General features: G+C 44.6%; 1 protein-coding gene across 1 annotated transcript in view; it reads left to right on the top strand.

Annotated features, from left to right (window-relative positions):
• ofcc1 (orofacial cleft 1 candidate 1) overlaps positions 1-20,389 on the top strand; it is an 83,788-nt gene that overhangs the window by 47,149 nt on the left and 16,250 nt on the right. Inside the window, exons 19-21 of the mRNA XM_076888075.1 lie at positions 1,643-1,895; positions 2,278-2,441; positions 12,789-12,948. Of these exons, the coding sequence (XP_076744190.1) occupies positions 1,643-1,895; positions 2,278-2,441; positions 12,789-12,948 (577 nt within the window). The remainder of the gene's footprint in view (positions 1-1,642; positions 1,896-2,277; positions 2,442-12,788; positions 12,949-20,389) is intronic.

The raw sequence follows: 20,389 nt of genomic DNA, 5'->3' as shown, positions 1-20,389 counted from the left end.
CAAACCATTGCTGGGGGAGTTTGCTCACCACACAGCTTTAAGTCCCAAAAGGCTACATTATTTGGAAGGAATTTATTGTTATTATTTGGTACGCAGCATTGATAATAAACAGCAATAAGATGCCACAGAACTGTTAAATCACATTGGAATAGCATATGGTGCTGATTTAATTCATCACAATAAAAGGGCTGGCTGCAAACATGCATACAACCAGGTTTTTATTACAATAACTCAGGGGCGCAAACATCATGGAAAGTGATGGAGGAGAGCTCAGGAAGAAAAAAAAATGTGGCTGAGTGAAAAAAAAAGGAAAAAAGAATGGACTGAGGGGGCGGATAGAAAACAAAAATGTGAAAACAGAGGGGGTCAACGCTGGATGACAACTTCCACATGTCCAAATCTGCTGCTCTCCCTCCAAGCATTTCTCTCTCCATGCAATGGTCAGAGCTGATGATGCCCATTGAGAGGGAGGGAGAGAGAGACTAAGTGACAGTCAGAGCGGTTGGCATGATGACAGGCATACCTCGCTTCACCCTTATATCTCACACTCGTTCCTTTTTCTTTCTTTCTACGTCTGTGTCTGTTTGTTTTTGCATTCTCCCTTCCCATAATCCATCCCGGGACATCATTGGCCTGCAAAGAGTCCCCAACAGCAAAAGTCCCTGGCCTTCGGTGCTTCTACAGTCATCTATGAGTGCTTCATTTCTTCTCTTCTTTTCTTTTACTCACTCAAGTTACAAAGCAGTAATACACTGGTCTAAGGTACTAAACATCTTGTGTTCAGAATATCCTGAATTATAAGTAAACATATACTGTAGGCATAAGCAGTATAATATTTTTGTGCTTATTAAATATGTTTTTCAATGTAATCTGTTAAGAGAGCGATCAGAAGTAGAGTGTAGCATAAATCACATTCTTCAAGGACAGAAAAAGTATGTCAAAGTTGTACTTAACTAAATGTACTTTAATTATAGCACAAAATGTCTCTTATTTTGTGCCAAAATAATAGGAAGCATTTGAGAGAGATCTTAAGATTTGTACTTATAATTTTGTCTGGAAATATAAAAAATAACACATCAAAGTCTCTTGTCTTTACCGGTCATCCAGAGAGGTAATCTCTGTTCTCTGAAATGACTTTTTGGGGCTTGAATCTCTTGAGAGATTTGCTTCAGATGAAACACCAATGGACCTCTACTGTCAGATTAATGGACAGAATCTGAGAGATGTTTGACTCTTGGAGCAAATCAGATGGAAATTAATGAGAGAAAACTGGACCCCTCCTCTCCCACCACTGGCTCTACCTCCTCCTGACTGATGGGAAGATTAAGGAACTCATGAGGCTTGCTGTAAATGGGGAGTTTAACGTACAACGGGCTTGGATAAGCTCTGCCATGTATCAGCAAAGGTGGTAATACTCTTACTTTCAGTGTCCTTTGCATCTTTAGTGTCTTTTATGATAGTAATAGGTATAAAGGTTTCCTTAACAACAGTCAGTCATAATGCCATCAAAGTCATTTGAGTGAATTAGCCACAAATACTATAACACAGTATATGGAGTTGCTGGAAACAGCTGCCCTTGAGCTGCAAAGCATCACAAGCACAAATATGGTACACATATATTGACACTTTCTTCTCATACCAGATTCCACTTCCACGCACACACGGTGGACCTCGTGTACCAGAGTTCTTTACTCCACACCCGGGAGGAGCTGGCAATGGTGGTGGTGGGTCCCCTGACCTTGAACGCAATAACGTTCCTGCTGGTTCTGATCAGATGGGGCTGTCAACAGATATTTGGCTCACTCCCTTCCTTCACGTCAAAGTTTATCATGGCTCAGGGAGTGTGGACAGTCCTCGACCCCCTGGCAGTCTTTGCAGTGGACGCCATCCTCGGGGTAAGTCACTTAAAAATAACTTGGACACTTGTGCACTTTAAATAGGAGTTCACTTTATCTTGGCAAAGTGACTTTAGATTACAAAAAAAAGAGTGCAGAGAGGGTGAGAAGCAAAATGTGCAAGGTTGGATGGGTGTCTTTTTTGGCAGCGGGTTAGATGTGTAAGGTGACTGAAATGGATTGGACATTTCTTGCTGCAGTTTCATGTAGGCAGCAACTTAAACGTAAAAAGGGAGAGAAAACGTTGTTATATTTTGACTTTTGAAATATGTGAAAGAAAATCCGTGAACTGTCTTGTGATCTTCATTTAGAAAAAGAGATTTTCTGCATCCACAGTTATAGGAAACTACTTATTATTTATTTTTAATCCTTGTCTCCTTAGCGCCTCTCCTACAGTCCTGACACACCAGTGGGGGATGCTGCCAAGCTTTATTGGCACTTCTATCAAGCTGACAAATCAGGTGCAGCGGGGGTGATCATCACTCTCTTCCTCTATGCTGTCGTTTTTCTCCTTTCCATCACCATCCTTTCCATGTACCTGCTCAGGTGAGCTACACAGTTAGAATACCAAATATAGCAAGAAAACAATTACATTATCTTAAACACAAAATGTTTTGAAGCAACTGGCATTAACATTAAAATAAATCTCAAATATTTTCTTGTTATTTTAGAGATAAAATGAATGTATTTTTGAATGTTAATTTGTTTCTGTTTTCGGTATGCTCCTAGTATATAATATGTACAATAAACGTATTTAATACTTGCTGGCTTGGTTTAAGTCAACCATCTACAAGAACTTTGTTTTGAATCTGAAAACAAGTTATATCACTTGTTAATGCCACTTGTATCTGTGGCATTAAATACAAAGTATCTTTATGAGACACCCACAAATAAGTCTGCCTTAAATTCTGTTTCAGGGGCTACATGTAGGTCAATCTGATCTCAAGTGAGCTGGGACAATAAAACCACTGCAGTAAAACCTATAACACCCCCGCAACCCACAGCACACAAATGCACAACCAGCCCTTAATCGTCCAAACCTTACCTCCTCCCCATTTAGTAAATCAGAACGATGACATTTTGAAATTGGTTTCTTTGGGTCTCAGTCACACCGGCCTAGAGACAGGTAAGTGATCTCCTGACAACCTCTATTTTCGAGGGAAACATTGTTAACAAGTGGTTAAGAAGTGGTTGCTAAAGTTTCTGCATTAAAAATCTCTTTATGATTGCTTCGGTTGCTAGTAATCACACGGCTAAAATACAGCTAGCAACTAGCTGTGGCCACCTATAGTTGGAAGTCAGCTACCTGCCTACAAACACTGGCCAACTGCTCCTCGAGGAGTAGTGAAACTTGATTGCAACTTGCAAACTGCAGGTGGAAACAGCAATCTGCTAGCAACAAAACAATCATAAAGATGTTTCTTGTGTAGGACTGTATACCTCTTCTTGAACAGCAACTTCCAGCAACCACTTGCTAACCGGAAATACACATTTTTCTTTAAGGACTAGAGGTTGACAGGGGTTGCTGGCTAGTCTCCAGGCCTTATTAAACGCAGACTACTTTAGGCCCGGAAGTAGGATTCATCACGTCATCACTTAACGACTGGATAGTATAGCACCAGTTAATAATAATACAGTATATCTAAATGTTACTATCCTGCTTGTTCCACCCTTCATCAAGTATTTATTCACCTTTTCTGTCCACAAAAAAACTGTAAACAAAAAAAAATCAAAAATATAAACAGATGTTGATGTAATTTATTTTGAATTTATAGTTGCAGGGAATTGCTGATGGAGTTATGCATCAAAGGCTCACATACACAAGCATACACAAACTTATTAAACACAGAATCAGGAATATACACACGCACCACACAGCTAGATTGCCTGAACATACCATTCGCTGCAATTCACTGGAAAATGGAAATCATTTCTAATTCAAAAGTTAGATGTGTTTTGATATAGCGTGAATATGGAACCCCCTTACTTTATCCGATTAGGCTGGGTGTTTTGCATGGTTGGGATCACTGCAGGTTTCATACATATTGAAAAGGACGGCGTGCGGATGGTGATGAACACACATACTCTATCTTAATGCACTGTGTGTTCCACTCATGTCTTGCAGATTGAGGTCAGCCATGTTGAAACATTTGGTTGCTAGCCTGCATTGTGATTTGGCAACTCGGATGGCTTTTTCATGTCATCTATAGACCTTTTGCTGATTAGTTCGAAAGCCCAGGCAAAACAAACACTGCTCTTTCTCAAACATTCAAAGGCATTTGATTTGACAGACTTTTTGCAATATAGGACTCACTTTAAAGGCAGGCAGGTGATAAATTACTGAATAGTGTAACTCAGTATTCATCCAAGGTGTGTTCTCTCACTCTAACATACGACCAAATTCCATTAATAGCTTAAAATGTAAGAAAGTGCCTATTGAATTAATCAGTTTGAGATTGGCAGCCAAGGAGATGGTGCCATCTAATTTCAGTGAGCGAGACGCTTATCGGGATCAGACTAAATGGACAATATTAAAACAGCAGCCGGGAATAATGACTTCTGCCACTCAGCAGCCACACGGGTTTGTACTGAATGTAGGCCACGAGGCTGAAGCAAGGCTGATAATTTTATGGGTTACAATTTCCTATTGGCTACAAGGAAGGGGCTCTGACACAGACCATGACCTATTTCTAAAAAATATGCTCCAGGCCGTATGTATAGATAGAATGGACTGTTATCCTTTTTTCTTAATTACTGTAACGATGGTTAAGTGTTACTGGACAGTGACATGTTGGTTTTCTCTGCACACTGTTGTTGTTCCTTTAAGATTCATGTTTGGTTGGGCTGCAGGAAGTAGTGAGGGTGGTGTACAGGAAGGGGTGGGGGGACCTGGTAGTTCTGTGTGTGTGTGCCAGGCTGAAGAGAGGTGTAGTTCGAGAGCGCTTCCCCCTGAGTTAACAACCCGCTGGCTTATGTGCCGAATAAACGGACAAACTGAGACCCCAACCGTCTGGTTCTTGTGAACGTTACATTGGTGTCAGAAGTGAAGAAAGAAAAAAGAACCCCAGAACGCCCGAGACCCTGTTGCCGGCGACGCTTGCCGTTACGAGACGAGGATGTTGCCGGGCAGGATTAAGAAGGAGACGGAGGAGACGGAGGAGACGGAGGAGAGGGAGGTTCGTCCGCGCTCGCCTGCCCATGGAGTGAGGGAAACGGCGCTGCGGCTGTCTGCCGAGGCTGGATTTTCTCCAGGTTTGACTAGGCTCGATAACTGTTCGCACAGCGGCCGCGATTCCGGCGGGAAGGAGTCGACCTCGCTTGGCGCGCCGTCACGTGATGTAAACAAACATGGCGGCGCCCAGCAAGCTGCAGCGAATATAAAAACGCCTAAGTTCAGCGGCAAGACGCCATGGGAAGTGTTTATCGCACAGTTCGAACTGTTAGCTGTTGCAGCTGGCTGGTCTGAGGAACATAAAGCTCTCCAATTGGCTTTGTGCCTGTGTGAGGATGCAGCTGCATGCCTGCTGCTGCTGACCGAGGAGCAGAGGGGAGATTATAATGCTCTGGTCGGAGCACTTCAGAGGCGCTTCGGGCAGTATAACCAACCAGTGCTGCTGAGGTCGGAGTTCCACAACAGACGCAGATTGCCAGGTGAGCCCCTCCGCATTTTGGCCCATGAAGTCGAGTGCCTTTGCCGGAGGGCGTATGACAGCCACCATCAGTGCAGGCGGAGTTAGCTCGGGACCAGTTCCTGCAGGCCCTGAGCCCTAAAGAGCTCCGCATGCAAACTCAGCTTGCTCGGCCGGCCACACTCAGTGCAGCCCTGGAGCTAGCGTTGGAGAGGGAGATGCTTGCAGGATCCTCTGGGGGCACTGACGACGCACACGTGGTGAGGGCTGTGTCAGCACCTGTGGAACAGATGGAGACGCCAGCGGGCCTGTGCAGTTTGGTGCAGACAGCTTCGCTGCAGTCGCCTTCCCCTCGGGCTGGCCCACACCGCCGACCTCAGAGCTGCTGGGGATGTGGACAAGTCGGACACCTCATCAGGCAGTGCCCCAAGCTTGCAGCGGTTCAGGGAAACGCCCACGGGCCCGTGTAGGCGGGAGTACACGGGCCTGGGAGAACGACATCCCCACACCACCGCCACCTCCACCCGGTGCGGCCATCACTGTGGGCTGGACCCAGGTTGGCGGCTTTTGCCATGTTCCAGTGACGATTGCGGGGGTGTCCTGTACGGCCCTGCTGGACACGGGATCCAATGCAACGCTGGTCCGACCCGATATTGTCCCAACCGGAGCTGCTGTACAACCGACTAACGTGCAACTTAAGACTGTGACCGGTGATCTGGCCCCAATGAGAGGGAAGGGAGTGTTCCAGTTCAAGGTGGGGGACCTCAGTGTGTCTTATGCTGCCTGGGTGGCTGACGTGCAGGACGCCTGCATCCTTGGGCTGGATTTTTTACGAGCCATTGGTGGTGTACTGGACTTAGGCAAAGGCCTCCTCGTACTCCCTGATGGGAAGAAGGTGCCGCTTATTCCTCCCCCGGTCTGCACAGCATCTGCCGCGGCGTCCACCTCCACCGCAGAGACCCCTGCAGACCCGCCAGCAGAACAGCGAGCGGAGGAGGAGGAGGAGGAGAGGCTCTCAGCAGTGAGGAGTATCTGGTCAAAGAACTGTGAGGGGCTGACTCCACAGCAGCAAGAGAGTCTATGGCAGGTACTAAAAGAGTTTAGTGACATTTTTGCCCTGAAAGAAAGTGATGTTGGCTTGACACACTTGGTAGAGCACGTCATTGAGACCGGGGATGCCCAGCCTATTAAAGTGCGCCCCCGCCGCCTGCCCCTGGCTCATCAGGAGGCTGCAGACAGGGAGCTGTGTGAAATGATGAAGGCGGGCATCATAGAACCATCTGATAGCCCGTGGGCCTCCGCGGTGGTGATGGTGCCTAAGAAAAAAAGTCCTAGGATGCGTTTCTGTGTGGACTACAGACCACTCAACAAAGTGACGAAGAAAGACTCTTACCCCCTTCCCAGGATTGATGAGTCCCTCGACTTAGTAGCCGGGTCCTCCTGGTTTTCCACCCTGGACCTGCGGAGTGGCTACTGGCAGGTGCCACTGTCCCCGGAATCCAGACCGAAGACAGCCTTCTGCACTAACAGGGGACTATGGCAGTTCAAAGTCCTGAGTTTTGGCCTTTGCAACGCTCCTGCGACCTTCGAGAGGCTCATGGACAGTGTGCTGGCTGGCGTCCCACGGCAACGGTGTCTGGTTTACCTGGATGATCTTCTAGTGCACGGGAGCTCCTTTGATGCTGCCCTGGATGCCCTGAGACAAGTGTTGGAGAGGGTGGCGGCTGCAGGCCTGAAGCTGCATCCCGACAAGTGCCACTTCATGAGGAGGGAGGTGGAGTTTCTGGGCCATAAGCTGGGTCGTGAGGGCATCAGCACTTTGGAGGAAAAAATTCACACCATTACCGAGTGGCCCACACCAGCAGACCAGAAACAGCTCAAAAGCTTCCTAGGACTGGCGTCTTATTACAGGAGGTTTGTGAAGGGCTTTTCCTCCATAGCCGCACCACTCTTCCACCTGCTGCAGAAGGACCGTGACTTCATCTGGACCCAGGACTGTCAGCAGGCGTTCGACACCCTCCGCAGATCGCTGACAGAGTCCCCAGTCCTTGCCCCCCCTGACCCCGCCCTGCCTTTTGTCCTGGACACTGACGCAAGTAATGTGGGGCTGGGAGCGGTGTTGTCGCAGGTTGGACCGGAAGGGGAGAAGGTGGTGGCGTACTTCAGCCGGGTCCTGAACAGGAGCGAGCGGCGCTACTGTGTCACACGACGAGAGCTGTTGGCTGTGGTGGCGGGGGTGAGACACTTTAAATACTACCTGTGCGGCACAGCATTTGTTGTCAGAACTGATCATGCTGCCCTTCAGTGGCTGATGTCTTTCAGGGAGCCAGAGGGACAGGTGGCTCGCTGGCTGGAGGAGCTCCAAGCCTTCAATTTCACCGTGGAGCACAGAGCAGGGACGCACCATTCTAACGCAGACGCCCTCTCTCGCCGCCCATGTGCTGCAGCTGGCTGCCGTTACTGTGAGAAGCGAGAGGAAATAGAGCGGGAACTCACGACAATAGACGGAGCAGCACAGCTCGCCTGCAGGGTTCTTCTGGTGGTGGATGCAGCGGAGTGGAGGGCACGGCAGGAACAAGACACAGACCTGCTGCCGGTCCTGCAGTGGCTGGAGAAGGGGGAGCTACCCCTTTGGGATGAGGTCACTGGGTTTTCCATCTGTACCAGGGGGCTGTGGGCCAAGTTTGCAGCTCTCAGGCTGAAGGAGGGGGTGTTGGAGCGTGCCTGGAAGGATCCTGCCACGGGGGAGGAGAGGTGGCAGGTTGTGGTGCCAAGGTCGCTGAGGTCAGCTGTGCTGGGAGCCTGCCATGGGAGCACTGGCTCTGGCCACTTTGGGGTCTCCAAGACTCTTCGCCGCCTCCGCCAGGGCTATTACTGGGGTCAACAGCCGAGGGATGTGGAGGACTTTTGCCGCAGCTGTGATGCATGTTCCTCACACAAAGGGCCACAAGACCAGTCCCGGGCTCAGCTTCAGCAGCAACCAGCAGGAGCTCCAATGGAGCGAGTAGCTGTGGACGTCATGGGCCCATTTCCTCGCACAGACAGAGGAAACCGCTATGTTCTTGTGGCCATGGACTATTTTACCAAGTGGCCGGAAGCATACGCCATCCCAGATCAGGAGGCTGAGACTGTCGCTGATGTATTAGTGGAGGGGATGTTCAGCCGCTTTGGGACAGCAGAGACCCTCCACAGTGACCAGGGGCGTAACTTTGAGTCCAAGGTATTTGCTGCCATGTGTGAACGCCTTGGGATTAAGAAGACCCGCACCACCCCACTTCACCCCCAAAGCGATGGGCTGGTGGAAAGGTTTAACAGGACGCTGGCCCAGCAGCTAGCCATCCTTACCTCAGAACACCAACGGGACTGGGATTACCATCTTCCCCTTACCCTCATGGCCTACAGGTCGGCAGTGCAGGACTCCACCCAATGTACGCCTGCCCTGCTCATGTTAGGGAGAGAGCTGAGAACTCCTGCAGAGTTGGCTTTTGGGAAACCCCCGGACGCGCCAGAGGCACCACCGGGCCGGGACTACGCAAGGAAGCTGCAGGACCGGCTGGATTCTGCACATTCCTACGCCCGAGAGCAGCTGGCGAAGGCAGGCCTGCGCCAAAAGAGGAATTACGACATCACCACTAAAGGGAGGCACTTCCGTGCTGGGGAGCTGGTGTGGGTCTACAGCCCAAAGAGGAAGAAGGGACGGTGTCCTAAACTGGATAGCAGCTGGGTGGGGCCTTGCAGCGTCCTAGAGCGAGTGGGGGAGGTTGTTTACAGGGTGCAGTTGCCTCCTAGGGGGAGGATAGTAGCGCTGCACAGAGACCGGATGGCCCCCTACAGAGGACAGTCCCTCCCCTCCTTTCCAGAGGGACGTGTACAGAGCATCCATGACCCTGCTCAGAGGGGCCCCCGACCGGGGCTGCGTTCCCCCCCCTCGGACTCTTCACCCCAAAGCCCCGAAGCTCCGCGTCCTCCTCAGGGGCTCAGGAGGTCAAGGAGGGAACGTAGGCTACCGCCCCGCCTCAGAGACTGTGTCGTTCCCTCGGGGACGAGGAACTTATTGCTGGGGGGGCAGTGTAACGATGGTTAAGTGTTACTGGACAGTGACATGTTGGTTTTCTCTGCACACTGTTGTTGTTCCTTTAAGATTCATGTTTGGTTGGGCTGCAGGAAGTAGTGAGGGTGGTGTACAGGAAGGGGTGGGGGGACCTGGTAGTTCTGTGTGTGTGCCAGGCTGAAGAGAGGTGTAGTTCGAGAGCGCTTCCCCCTGAGTTAACAACCCGCTGGCTTATGTGGCGAATAAACGGACAAACTGAGACCCCAACCGTCTGGTTCTTGTGAACGTTACATTACATTTAGGAAGCTTTTATTCACTGCCTGCAAAAATACACGTATGTATTCTTTGACCCTTTATGGAAACCAAAATGAGCAGCTATAAAAGTAGTAGTGTAGTGGTAGTTCCATCAACATTTTTGCAAGACTGTAAAAGAAAAAAAACTTTGTTTGTTTCAGTTACTGCAAGTGTCTACTTCATCAGTTTCTTTATCAGTTTTCCTTCTTCATTAGAAGAGGTTTGCAAGTTTGTTTTTGATGGAACAAGATAAGAAGGTATCTTTGTTTGCACTGAATCCTTCTGTTCCATTAAATTTAGTTTGATAGGATCCTTTAAAATAAATCACACATTCTGTAAATTGAGAAATACAGTTTAAGCTACTTTTGACTGCTCCTTTGTTCACTAAGGGTTTCCACAGTGGGTATCTCTGCATGTTTGATTGAGCAGTTTTCACACTGAATGCCTTTCTTGATGCAACCCCAAAGGGATTTGTGTCACCTCCCATCTTTTGCTTGCTAGGCAAATGTGTAAACCACTACACTACAGAGCAACCAAAGTGAGAAAAACCTTTGGGTGAGATAATACTAACATATACGTTAGAAAGACAAATCATTTGTGTTTTATTCTCTGACCCTTTCATCCACTGACATCAACTCGTGAACCTTGTGCTTAAACAAAGACCTGCTATGAGCCTTGTCATCCAGATCACAACCTACATGGTAAAGAATTACATACTTAAATTCAGGCCTTTTCCACACCAAAGAAATTAGCCCGTTTTGAAGCTCGGAGATGCAAAGATGGTGAATTCCTCCAAGAGAGAAACCGCATAAATGAATGAGAAGCACAATTCAAGTGTAGGATTAAAATGAATGCATGCTATTCCTGTGTCTGAGGTCAAGATTCTACAAACATCCCACTCCCAAGAGCAATGGGGAATGATGCTGAGTTCAAAGCTCCGTACCAGCTTCTTGTATAAATCCTTGCCTCCTTGATGTTGGTTTTATTTGAGAGTTGATTACCCTCTGACAGGCTAGAATCTCTGTGGAAGGGCACAAGGTCTGTTGGTTTTGATGGTCAGCCAAGACATTTGTTTACAGACATGGTGTTTCTTTTTAGGGGTTGGCTGCATGTGGCAAACGAAAAATAGCATTTTGGTGATGCGTACTCATGTGGAGGTATGAATCAATATGCCTTCTGCTGGGCAGAAAATTTTCTTGTGACTCAAGCCGGGCTCTCCAGATGCATCTGCAACCAGCACGTCCACTGTATCTGCCATCTTTGAAGCACAGCATTAACACTGAAGAACATCCCAGGATCCGACTCCCACACATTAATATTTGTGCAACCACGCAGACACCCAGCCAAACTCAGACATTTCTACACTCAGCTTGTGTCCACAAAATACTTCCCACTCACAGGCCAATTTGTTTGATTCCTTTTGCTGTTTCAATTGATGTATTAGACTTTTATAGAGCATCCAACCCAGCTGTCAGAATAAAAAGTTGGCCCTGTGCATTTCTGCAAGCTGCAGATCCACACAACGTCTGTGTTCTGGAACCAAAAATAGGTTTCATATGAACTTTTCTAGGTATGTGTGAATAAAGGTGATGTTTCAAATGCTCTTGGAACTTTTGAGGGCATATACTGCAGTAACCTATGAAATAACAAACGTATATATTTAATTACGCACCGCATTTTACATGTTTCTGCAACAGTGGAAACATTTTTTGGTTCACCATCCTCCAGCCTCCATTTCTCATAGGTGCACTTGTTTACAACCAGCGACCATGATTTAATGAACGCAATTAATATTCTTAATAACAAACTGAGAAAAAAAAAAGATTGGTTCTTGGTGGCAATGAAACAAGCAACATGTTCTCATACGTCAGTGGTAAAGCAGGTTAATTGCCAGTGACTCCTAAATTGATATACATACGTGTTTGTAGAAATAACATAAACGAGTAATTTCACTCATTAGTTGTGTTTGTGTTATAATGCTTCAGTAAAGTCTGATGATTTAAGGCGTAAATCTGAGTAAAAAGTCTTTGTTGCTTTTGCAGCTTTGCCAGTAAAGGTTTCTAGGCTGCATCAGTCAGGTTCTTGTATTTCTCTGTGTGTTTAGTCTCATAATGGCAATTTTAAATGTAATTCTTAAACACAGCAATGTGCTCGACAAAAACTAAGGACATAGCTTTACTGACTTCAGTAAATAAATACTTAGAAGTCCGTGGCCTGTCAAAAACTCCACATTCATTCTGCATCAGTCATTCTTTTTTTTTTGCCGTGATCTGACATTTCTCATCACTGTCTGCTCCAGTGCATTTACAGTGAAGCTATATCCCCTTGCAGACATGTATGTACATACATAGAGAAATCCTCTTCAAAATATTTCCAATAAAAAAGAGTGTTTAATGGGTGAAATAGGAAAAACAACATGATGCATGTATTTACATTTGAATCCGATTGACCAAACATGGGCTGGTCAGGGACAACCAAAGGGCCAGGTGTGGCTTTACAATGCTAGGTCTGTGGTGGGCAGTACAGTTACCGCTGTATACTTTATTGGCCATCATTCATTCCCTGTCATTGGGAAGTTCCCATTCCCTTCTGTGTTTCTTTAATATCTGCTGTATTTGCAGGCTAAGTACCCTCATATAGCAAGTCGCCATTTTTTAAATCTCGTGCCACTGTCGGGCATATTCTCATGTGCTCAAAGAGCTTCTTATCAGTCTTGAGTTGCCACCAGCAATTAAAAAATTATAACGCTAAAATGTAGATATGAAGCCATATTTTTTGTATCAGGAATGCAGTGCAGTATTTTATTACAAAAGGCTGTGTTTAGTCAAAAACGTTCTCTAAGATCTCCAGTCAGTCTGCTTTTGTTGCGCCGTCTTACATTTCTGAATCTTTTCTTTTTTCTCACCACACACCTTCCAGACTCCACAATGATGGTCGCATGCTGGATGTCTTTCAGCGACTCACCGCCAAGGAGGGGGTATTCTTCCTGCCTCAAGACCTTGAGCTGTCCAATCAGGAACTGAGCTACATTGTCAAGAAAGCAGAGCAGTGGAGAGGGTTCAATGGAGAGAGGCGCAAGGTAGATACATTATTGGTCTCCTTTGCTGTCTCTAAATAAATTGCATTGTAATTAAACCAATAGTGACCTGTTGGGCTAATGATACTAGTCTTTTCAATTAACCTGGTCAAAGGGGAGGAATTAACTGTGGTGTTTGTAACCAATAAGGTCTTCTGCCGTGGTGCAGGTGCTCAATGAAAGTGCTGAGCTGGGTGAGATCAGTGAGGCACTAACAGAAGCATTTAAAGGCAGCCAAGATAACACAGGGTTAGCATTCACTGGTCACTTTAAAGGAGATATTACATCCGAGAGGATGTATAGAATAGGTTCATTTTATATCATTAAATTTTCTTTAGTTACATTTGAGAAAGCTGAGAATTCATCTCAGAGGTCTTTAGCTCCGTTCTAATTAGTACAAGATAATTACCAAAACAGAAACTCAGCTAACAGGCAGCCTGATTAGTCTGTGGAAACCAATTTTCGAAGATATTTCATTAAAGAGAGACTGCTCAATCAACACACACAGTGGAATGCGTGTGTGAGATATAGTGGGCATTCCCTTATTGCGGACATTTCGAAATCATCTAAGGCAGCTGAAATAAATGCTTGTCCCCATGAAATTACTATCACGGGGGAGAGGATGACGCATGTGGCCCAGCCCCGTGTAGGTCGATGATGGTGGCACAGGAGAGGGCAGTGTATTAGCACAAAGCCTACCCCTGATGTAAAATCTTTGCATAGTGATTGAAAATGTGACTTGTTGAGATAAGGGAAATAGAATGCAGCGATCAAACTGCAGTCCCCTTTAATTTATTCTGTAGGGTATTTTAGTAGCACACTGCTCGCTACATGTTCTCCATGTTCATTAACTCCCTTGCTCTTTTCTCAAATAAGTATGTGAGGCAACGGGATGAGAGGCTGCAGTGGACTGTGGTGAAAGATGGTCTGCGCATTAGGAAGTGATGCATTATTTTGTCTAATTGTAGAACTAAAACAGAGTGGGCCAAACCAAAATGTAGTTTTTGAGGGTCGTAGCAGTTAATATCTGAACGACTACACATCAAAGTCGCGTCAAACCGTGTCGTAACAAAGTTTACACTACAAGCAGGACTGCATTCATTATGTTGCGTTCACAGCGCTGGGGAAAAGCGAATTTCGTTTCAATGAAAAAGGCAACATGAAGCTGCTATCTCATACCTGACACTTGTCACCGTGTGACAGGTGTGACATGTGATAAAGCAAAGTTAAACATTCAGTAATAACAGGGTGAAGCAGCAACCAACAGAGCCCCACAGGCAGAGACGGAACAAAACTTCAGCGGTGAACGATGCAACAAAGTGAGCTTGTTGCCGATTGTGTCAACATGGCATTAGAACTTGTGTCTTCCTCTCAATGATGCAATGCTTTGTTGGGGTTTTTTTAATCTGTAGTTACACTTTATTTTGAAACAAAAGACAGGACGTGCAACAGGAAGCAGGAGACATGAAGACAAAACAGTATGCAAAATCTTGTTTTCCTAAACAAAGTATTTAACTATGTCGATTGTGACGTGCCAGACACAGGGGAATGGATACCTTTGAAAAGCTGGATTCTTCTTGATAGAAAATTGTACAAAAACTCAGCTACAAAAGTGAGAGAAACAGAGGAATACATTTTGCATCAGCAGGACCTAAAAAATACACTTTTTAAATGGTTTTACACTACATTGCTAAACCAGATAGTATAATTGTAATCGTGTAAATGCTATTCTTTTTCTAAAGTCTTTTTTGTTGTTGTTGTTTATTGGTCTTCATGCCTTAATGAAATGCAACCCCTGTTCTGAGAGGTGACTACACCACCATTAATGGGATGGTGATGGACCTGTTTATTGGAAGAAAATTGAGCCTTCCGTTGTTTGGAGACTTTAAAAGAAATTACATCCCCAAAGTTTGTGATTAAGAAAATGCCTCATTTAGCAGCTGATGGCCTCTTGCTGTGGTGCACTGCTAAATCATCTTTGCATTACTGCATATCCCCCTCCATGGTAACAATTACAGCATACTTCATATTATACCTAATTTGATGTTATTAAACTGATAAAATGCTAACACGTTAACACGTTCTCTGGTCTGATGAAAATTTAGGGTTATTGCATTTTAACATTTTTACATTATTCAAGCAGACCATTTTTCATCAAAATAAGATGGGCCTTACCATTATTTCATAATTATTGTAACAGTTTCTCCTATGAAAAGGGTCACTTTCCTAACTCAGCAAAGACATATCCCTATTAGACTAATTTGACTACATGCAAATTTTTGTCATTTTTCCCTCATTAACTATTTATCATAGACAGGGAAAAAATATATTCATGAAAGCGAGCAAAGGAGCAGCCCAAAAGAGCTGAAACTAATATTTTGCAACTCTAATGATTTTTTGCATCCTTAATTAGATAGAATAAGGTTGATATGATTAGGTCAGGATGTAGTGTTTTTCATTAAAAATACATTTCAGAAACTGTATTCCAAATGTGCCCTTGCAATTAAATAATGAATCTGACGCATTCCTTATTATGGACCCAATTAATATCAGAGGCAAGGGCGTAATTTTAATAACAGTGGGCTACGAGACCTTCATTAGCTGAGCGAGAAAAAGGAGGGATGAGGGGAAGGAAAAACAAGGTACCCATAGGAGCATCAAGAGTTTGTAACCAAATTTAAAACGTTATTGAAAAAGATAGAGTGAGATATTTTGAACAAATCTGATCTCGGGCTATCGGGATCTGCAAATAGCCCATGTTTCTTTTAACTAACTCTGGCACTTTTGAATATTTTTATAGTCTTAGATCCTCTTCTAACCCTGTAGAGGTGTTGAGGCTGGACCAAAGCTGAAAGAAGCTTAGCCTTAAAAGGGAAAAGAACGATTATTGCTTTTTATTTTTAACATCGCACCTCTACTGAAATGTGGTCACCTTTGAAAAGCCACTTCCCCTTTTTCCCTCTCCCCCCCTGGAAAGCAGGCAATGCATTCATCAGACAGTCACCACCACACACTTGACCTTTGTGTGGTCCATGTGCAAAAGGGCGGGTGTTGCTCAGTGCTCACACAGTGTCAGCGTCATCATGGATATACCTCCAGATTCTTCTCAGCCTGGGGAAAACTTCTCATCCCATCCATACTTAAGTAAATACATGAAACAACTCTGCTGATTATGATTCCTCCTAAACAGCTAGCTGGTATCCATCTAGGCTAAAATCATGTTAAACAGTGTGTAAATATGAAAGTTTTGTAACTGCACACATTCTGGCTGCCTAACTGTCATGTAGCACAGAAGCTCACCTGCTAAAAGAAAGCCTCTTTAACCCTCACTGAAATACAAGAGGCTTCATAATAATGGGAAAAAAACAGGGTGCTATATCTAGTCTTTAGCCATGTCATCAAGCATGATGTGTGCACTTTAAATGTGCATGTTACACATAGTGTATCATCACAGAGTTGGTTAGCATGGGTGAACATTGGTGAGCCTTCATTGTGGGCATTAGCAGAGTTTTGAGTTCTCTCTTTTTTGCCATATTTTTCAGGTATATGACAACAGCAAAATAAAATTCGAAATTCTGTTTTTGCTGTGCCAACGCAATACTTTTATTGGCCCTCATATGGCAAGATTAAGTGGCGTCCCTGTTCTTTGCTACCTGTAATGTAGCTGTTTCTGTCCTGGATGCTCTTTTCACTTCACCATTGACCTCTCGTCCTTTTGTGCAAGTAAAAGTAATGTCCGCATCTAGACCGCGCCACCGTTTTCTTCAGCCTTCAAGCTGCAAGTTTTCTTTTTTCTCTCTAACTATTGTTGAAATCACTGAGAACCTTGTAACTGTAATTGGATGAAAGTAACACATTCGTTTGTAGCACGTTACGACATTAGCAGTGAATAGCTGTTTCTGGCCTAGGCATGGGTTCCACTTTACCCCCACTTTCTTTTCCTTTCAAGCAATAAAGGTTAGGCTTATACTTACATCTCCACTCCTTAAAAGTTGTAGAACCACCTATTTTTCTATTTTGGAGATTTCTACAGACAATCATTTAAAAATTTCTGAAACGTATGATTCTATTATATGTCGGCACCTGTTCTAGAAGCTATATTGCTGAGACTTCTCCATTATTTTTAAACACATACAAATCATGAACTGACTTACCATGTAACACCTTGAAGCAAGGACTTTACAGATTGTGCAATGCTAATAATGGAGCCACCGATCAGTGCTCCAAACCCCAAAGTAAAAAAACAGTCCAGATAAACTTCAGGGGCATAAAAATTAGCCCTGTAACAGGTGGCAATTTCTCCAAAAATCTCCAAACAACAGACCTGCCAAGTGCAACATGAAGTCATACCATTTTTTTCCCCCCACTGTTTCTTTTTAAAGAATTTTTTTTAAAGGCTAAAATTAAACCAAGTAGAATATGAGAGGCAGGTAATCAGTTAGGCTAAAAGTAGATTCTTGATGGTGTTAGCATGCTCAGCAAAATCTCTGTAATGCTCTATGTCCCCCAAGCAATGAAACAATAAAAAAAGAATCCACATTCAATAACCAACCTGCAAATGGCCTATTATTATCAAACTTGTAATTTTCACAAGGTGGTCATAAAACATAATCTCATTTTTACTTTCTCACCAATTAACTTTATATTATAAGATTCATCCATCGAGTTGTTCCATTGAGTTGCTTGAAGGTTTAAAAATTCCTCAGGTGAAGATGTCAACAGCAGGGTCCACTGACTAAGCAAAGAGGGCGAGTAAAATACTAGTATGTAGCTTTTTAATTTAATCGTGTGATAAATACAATCTTCCTTTTCCTGTGATAACAACAATCATAAAGAAAACATCATATGTTCTTCATTTGTTTATCAGATTTGCCCTGATATACGACTGATTCAGGATGATGTTTTTAAAACCTGTGGAATAAATGAATAAAAACTTCACATATTTTGCTGGTAGACGGCAATCAGTACCACAGGTTAGCCAACTAGAGGCGCATTTCAGTGATTTCAAATAAACAAAAATCTTCACTTTTTCTGTGCCGTCAGTAATGCTCCCAGCTAGTGAGAGGGCTTGCATGCTCCACATCTTACTAGTGGTGCAGTAATGAGCCCCATTAATTATGTAAAGGCAGTGATGCAGATGGACCTAATTAATTGTCTCCCGTCACCCCCTTGATTACTGTACCTGGAAGGGAGGTGTTAATTTCTGTAATACTTAAGCAGGTACGCAAACTGTTTTGTCGGAGCTACCGCTATGACAGTGACAGAGTAGAGCACCAGCTTTCCCGTTGCTGTTAATTCACCGAAAGGAAAGTTTCCCAGTGGTGGTGGTGACATTGTATTAATTGAAGGAGAGAGGGAGAGATTAAAAGAAGTGAGGAAGGAGGGAGAGAGTGGAGAGAGGGGGTTGTATGATGGCCCTGGAGATGTTTTCTCAACCTGATTGCATCAACATTTGCGTACCTTTGTGCCGTTTGTCTCTGTATGTCTAGGTAATGGGTTACCAGCAGGCGAGTTTGGGAACACCCAAGGTGTTTTGCAACAGCAGTGCGCTTGGTGGAGAGTAAACCTGTTGAGAGTCAAATGGCACAGACTGGAGTGGTAATGATAACTTGTGTCTGGGAGGCTGGCTGTTAATCATATGAGGTGTGTTCTCCATTTTAATCCAGAGCCTGTGTGTGTTGTGAGCCCCTGACCATGGAGGACTGTCAGGGTCACACTTTTGGCACCAATTACCAAGTGATAAAAATAGATTTTGAGCTTTAATCTCTTTGCAAAAGTTCATCTGGAGTCAGACAAAATAATATAGGCTACAAATATCATACCTGCCTAATCTATACAATAGCTATGAGGACATGCACGTTCTCTATTTTCAGAGGCATCAAAAAAAATCTTAATCCCATAGTTAAATAAATAAAATTCAGTCCTCAAAACACTACAAGTGTGCATGCCTGCGCACTTGTACTCATCAATCTTGGGCTTGTTCAAATAGTACAGTTAAATGAGTGTGAGCCACTTGAGATGCAAATCTAGACTCATGTAAAGAAAGAAGCTTTGGAGAGGAAGGTAGACAGAGGGAGCAGTAGGCCGTGACAGGATACACAGGAACCGCTGTCACAGAACAATAGAACCTTCAGCTCCTCAAAAGGAACCCATAACAGCAACACAGGAACCCCGGGAGAGGAGAGGAAGAGCTGAGTGGTTCACTGGCACAGGAAGGGTTTTTAGAGTCAGAGGGCAACTACTGGTCTGTAGTGTGTGTGTGTCTGTGTGTGTGCGCCTTTGTGCGTGGGATCAAAATAGTCCTCCCAACCCCCAATAAGCTCTACAAAAGAGCAATGTGGTCAGTGTGCGGGCAAGTGTACGTGTGTGTGCACGCGTGCATTTATTTGCTTGGTTGCGTGTGTATGAAGGCAAACCTGTTCATGTAGGCCCAGTATGCCTGCATGTGTGTAAACTGTCATGCACATTTATAAGTGTGACTGTGTTCATGCAAACCTTTCTGCTTGCCTGCGTGTGCATGTCACATTAGAGAGACTTCTTCAATTACAGTGGATTTTTGTTTCTTCTTTTTTTAGTGGACAGTGCTGAGGGCCCCAGTGGCCCGAGGCGATAGCGAGCAGACAGGCAAGGACAGGAGCGACACAGCAGCAAGCACAGCATCCACAGTCGGAGCATTAGGGAGCGCAATATGAGATATGACTGCAAAGGCTACATGCCTGTGTTCCTGAAAAGGTCATGGACTTTGCTGAGCAGTAATGTGTGAAAGTGGTGCACAGTGGTTAAAAAAGAAGAGAGAGGGGGGAAAAAACAGATAAAGATCAAACACATTCACCTCTTTTCCAATTCGCACGCAAGATTTTATGGACACAAATACAGAATATCTTCAGTAAAATGAGCTGACTACTTTTAAATGAAGTGAGATCATTGCAGGCTCATAAAGAGGGTTAAAAAGCACAAACCTTATCTTATTTGGGTTTAAATTTCACCACACACTTCCTTTTCTTATAGTCAACCTGCATTCCTAAACAGGCGCACAGTTCCAACATTAGATAGCAAGAGAAAGGAGAAAGTGTTCCAGTATGAACTCGTCGGTGTGAACAGTTTAATTACAGGGAGTGTCAGCTCCATTGCTTAATGTGTCCCTTACAATTAATCCAGGGAGAGGATGTCATTATCTACCAATGCCTGGGCCTGGGCAGGCTTTTCTTTCAAAGAGATGGAATGTGAGAGGGGAAAAAGAGGAGTCTAAACAAGGAAGCGCCTTTGGTTAGCAGCCTATATTATGTTCAACCTCTGTGTCAACCAAAAGGATTTAGGTAATATGCTCGGGTGTTGTTTCGAAACATTGAGTTTGAATATTTTGGACACTTGACTCTCATGAAACCATTAGTGAGGAAAAGCTTTTCCCTATAATTTCTTCATAATATGAAGCTTTGCATGTCAG

Source organism: Maylandia zebra, linkage group LG9 (genome assembly GCF_041146795.1).
Source record: "Maylandia zebra isolate NMK-2024a linkage group LG9, Mzebra_GT3a, whole genome shotgun sequence".
Taxonomy (NCBI): Eukaryota; Metazoa; Chordata; class Actinopteri; order Cichliformes; family Cichlidae; genus Maylandia; species Maylandia zebra.
Note: the sequence above shows the minus strand (reverse complement) of the source record. Positions and strands in the feature narration are given on the sequence as shown.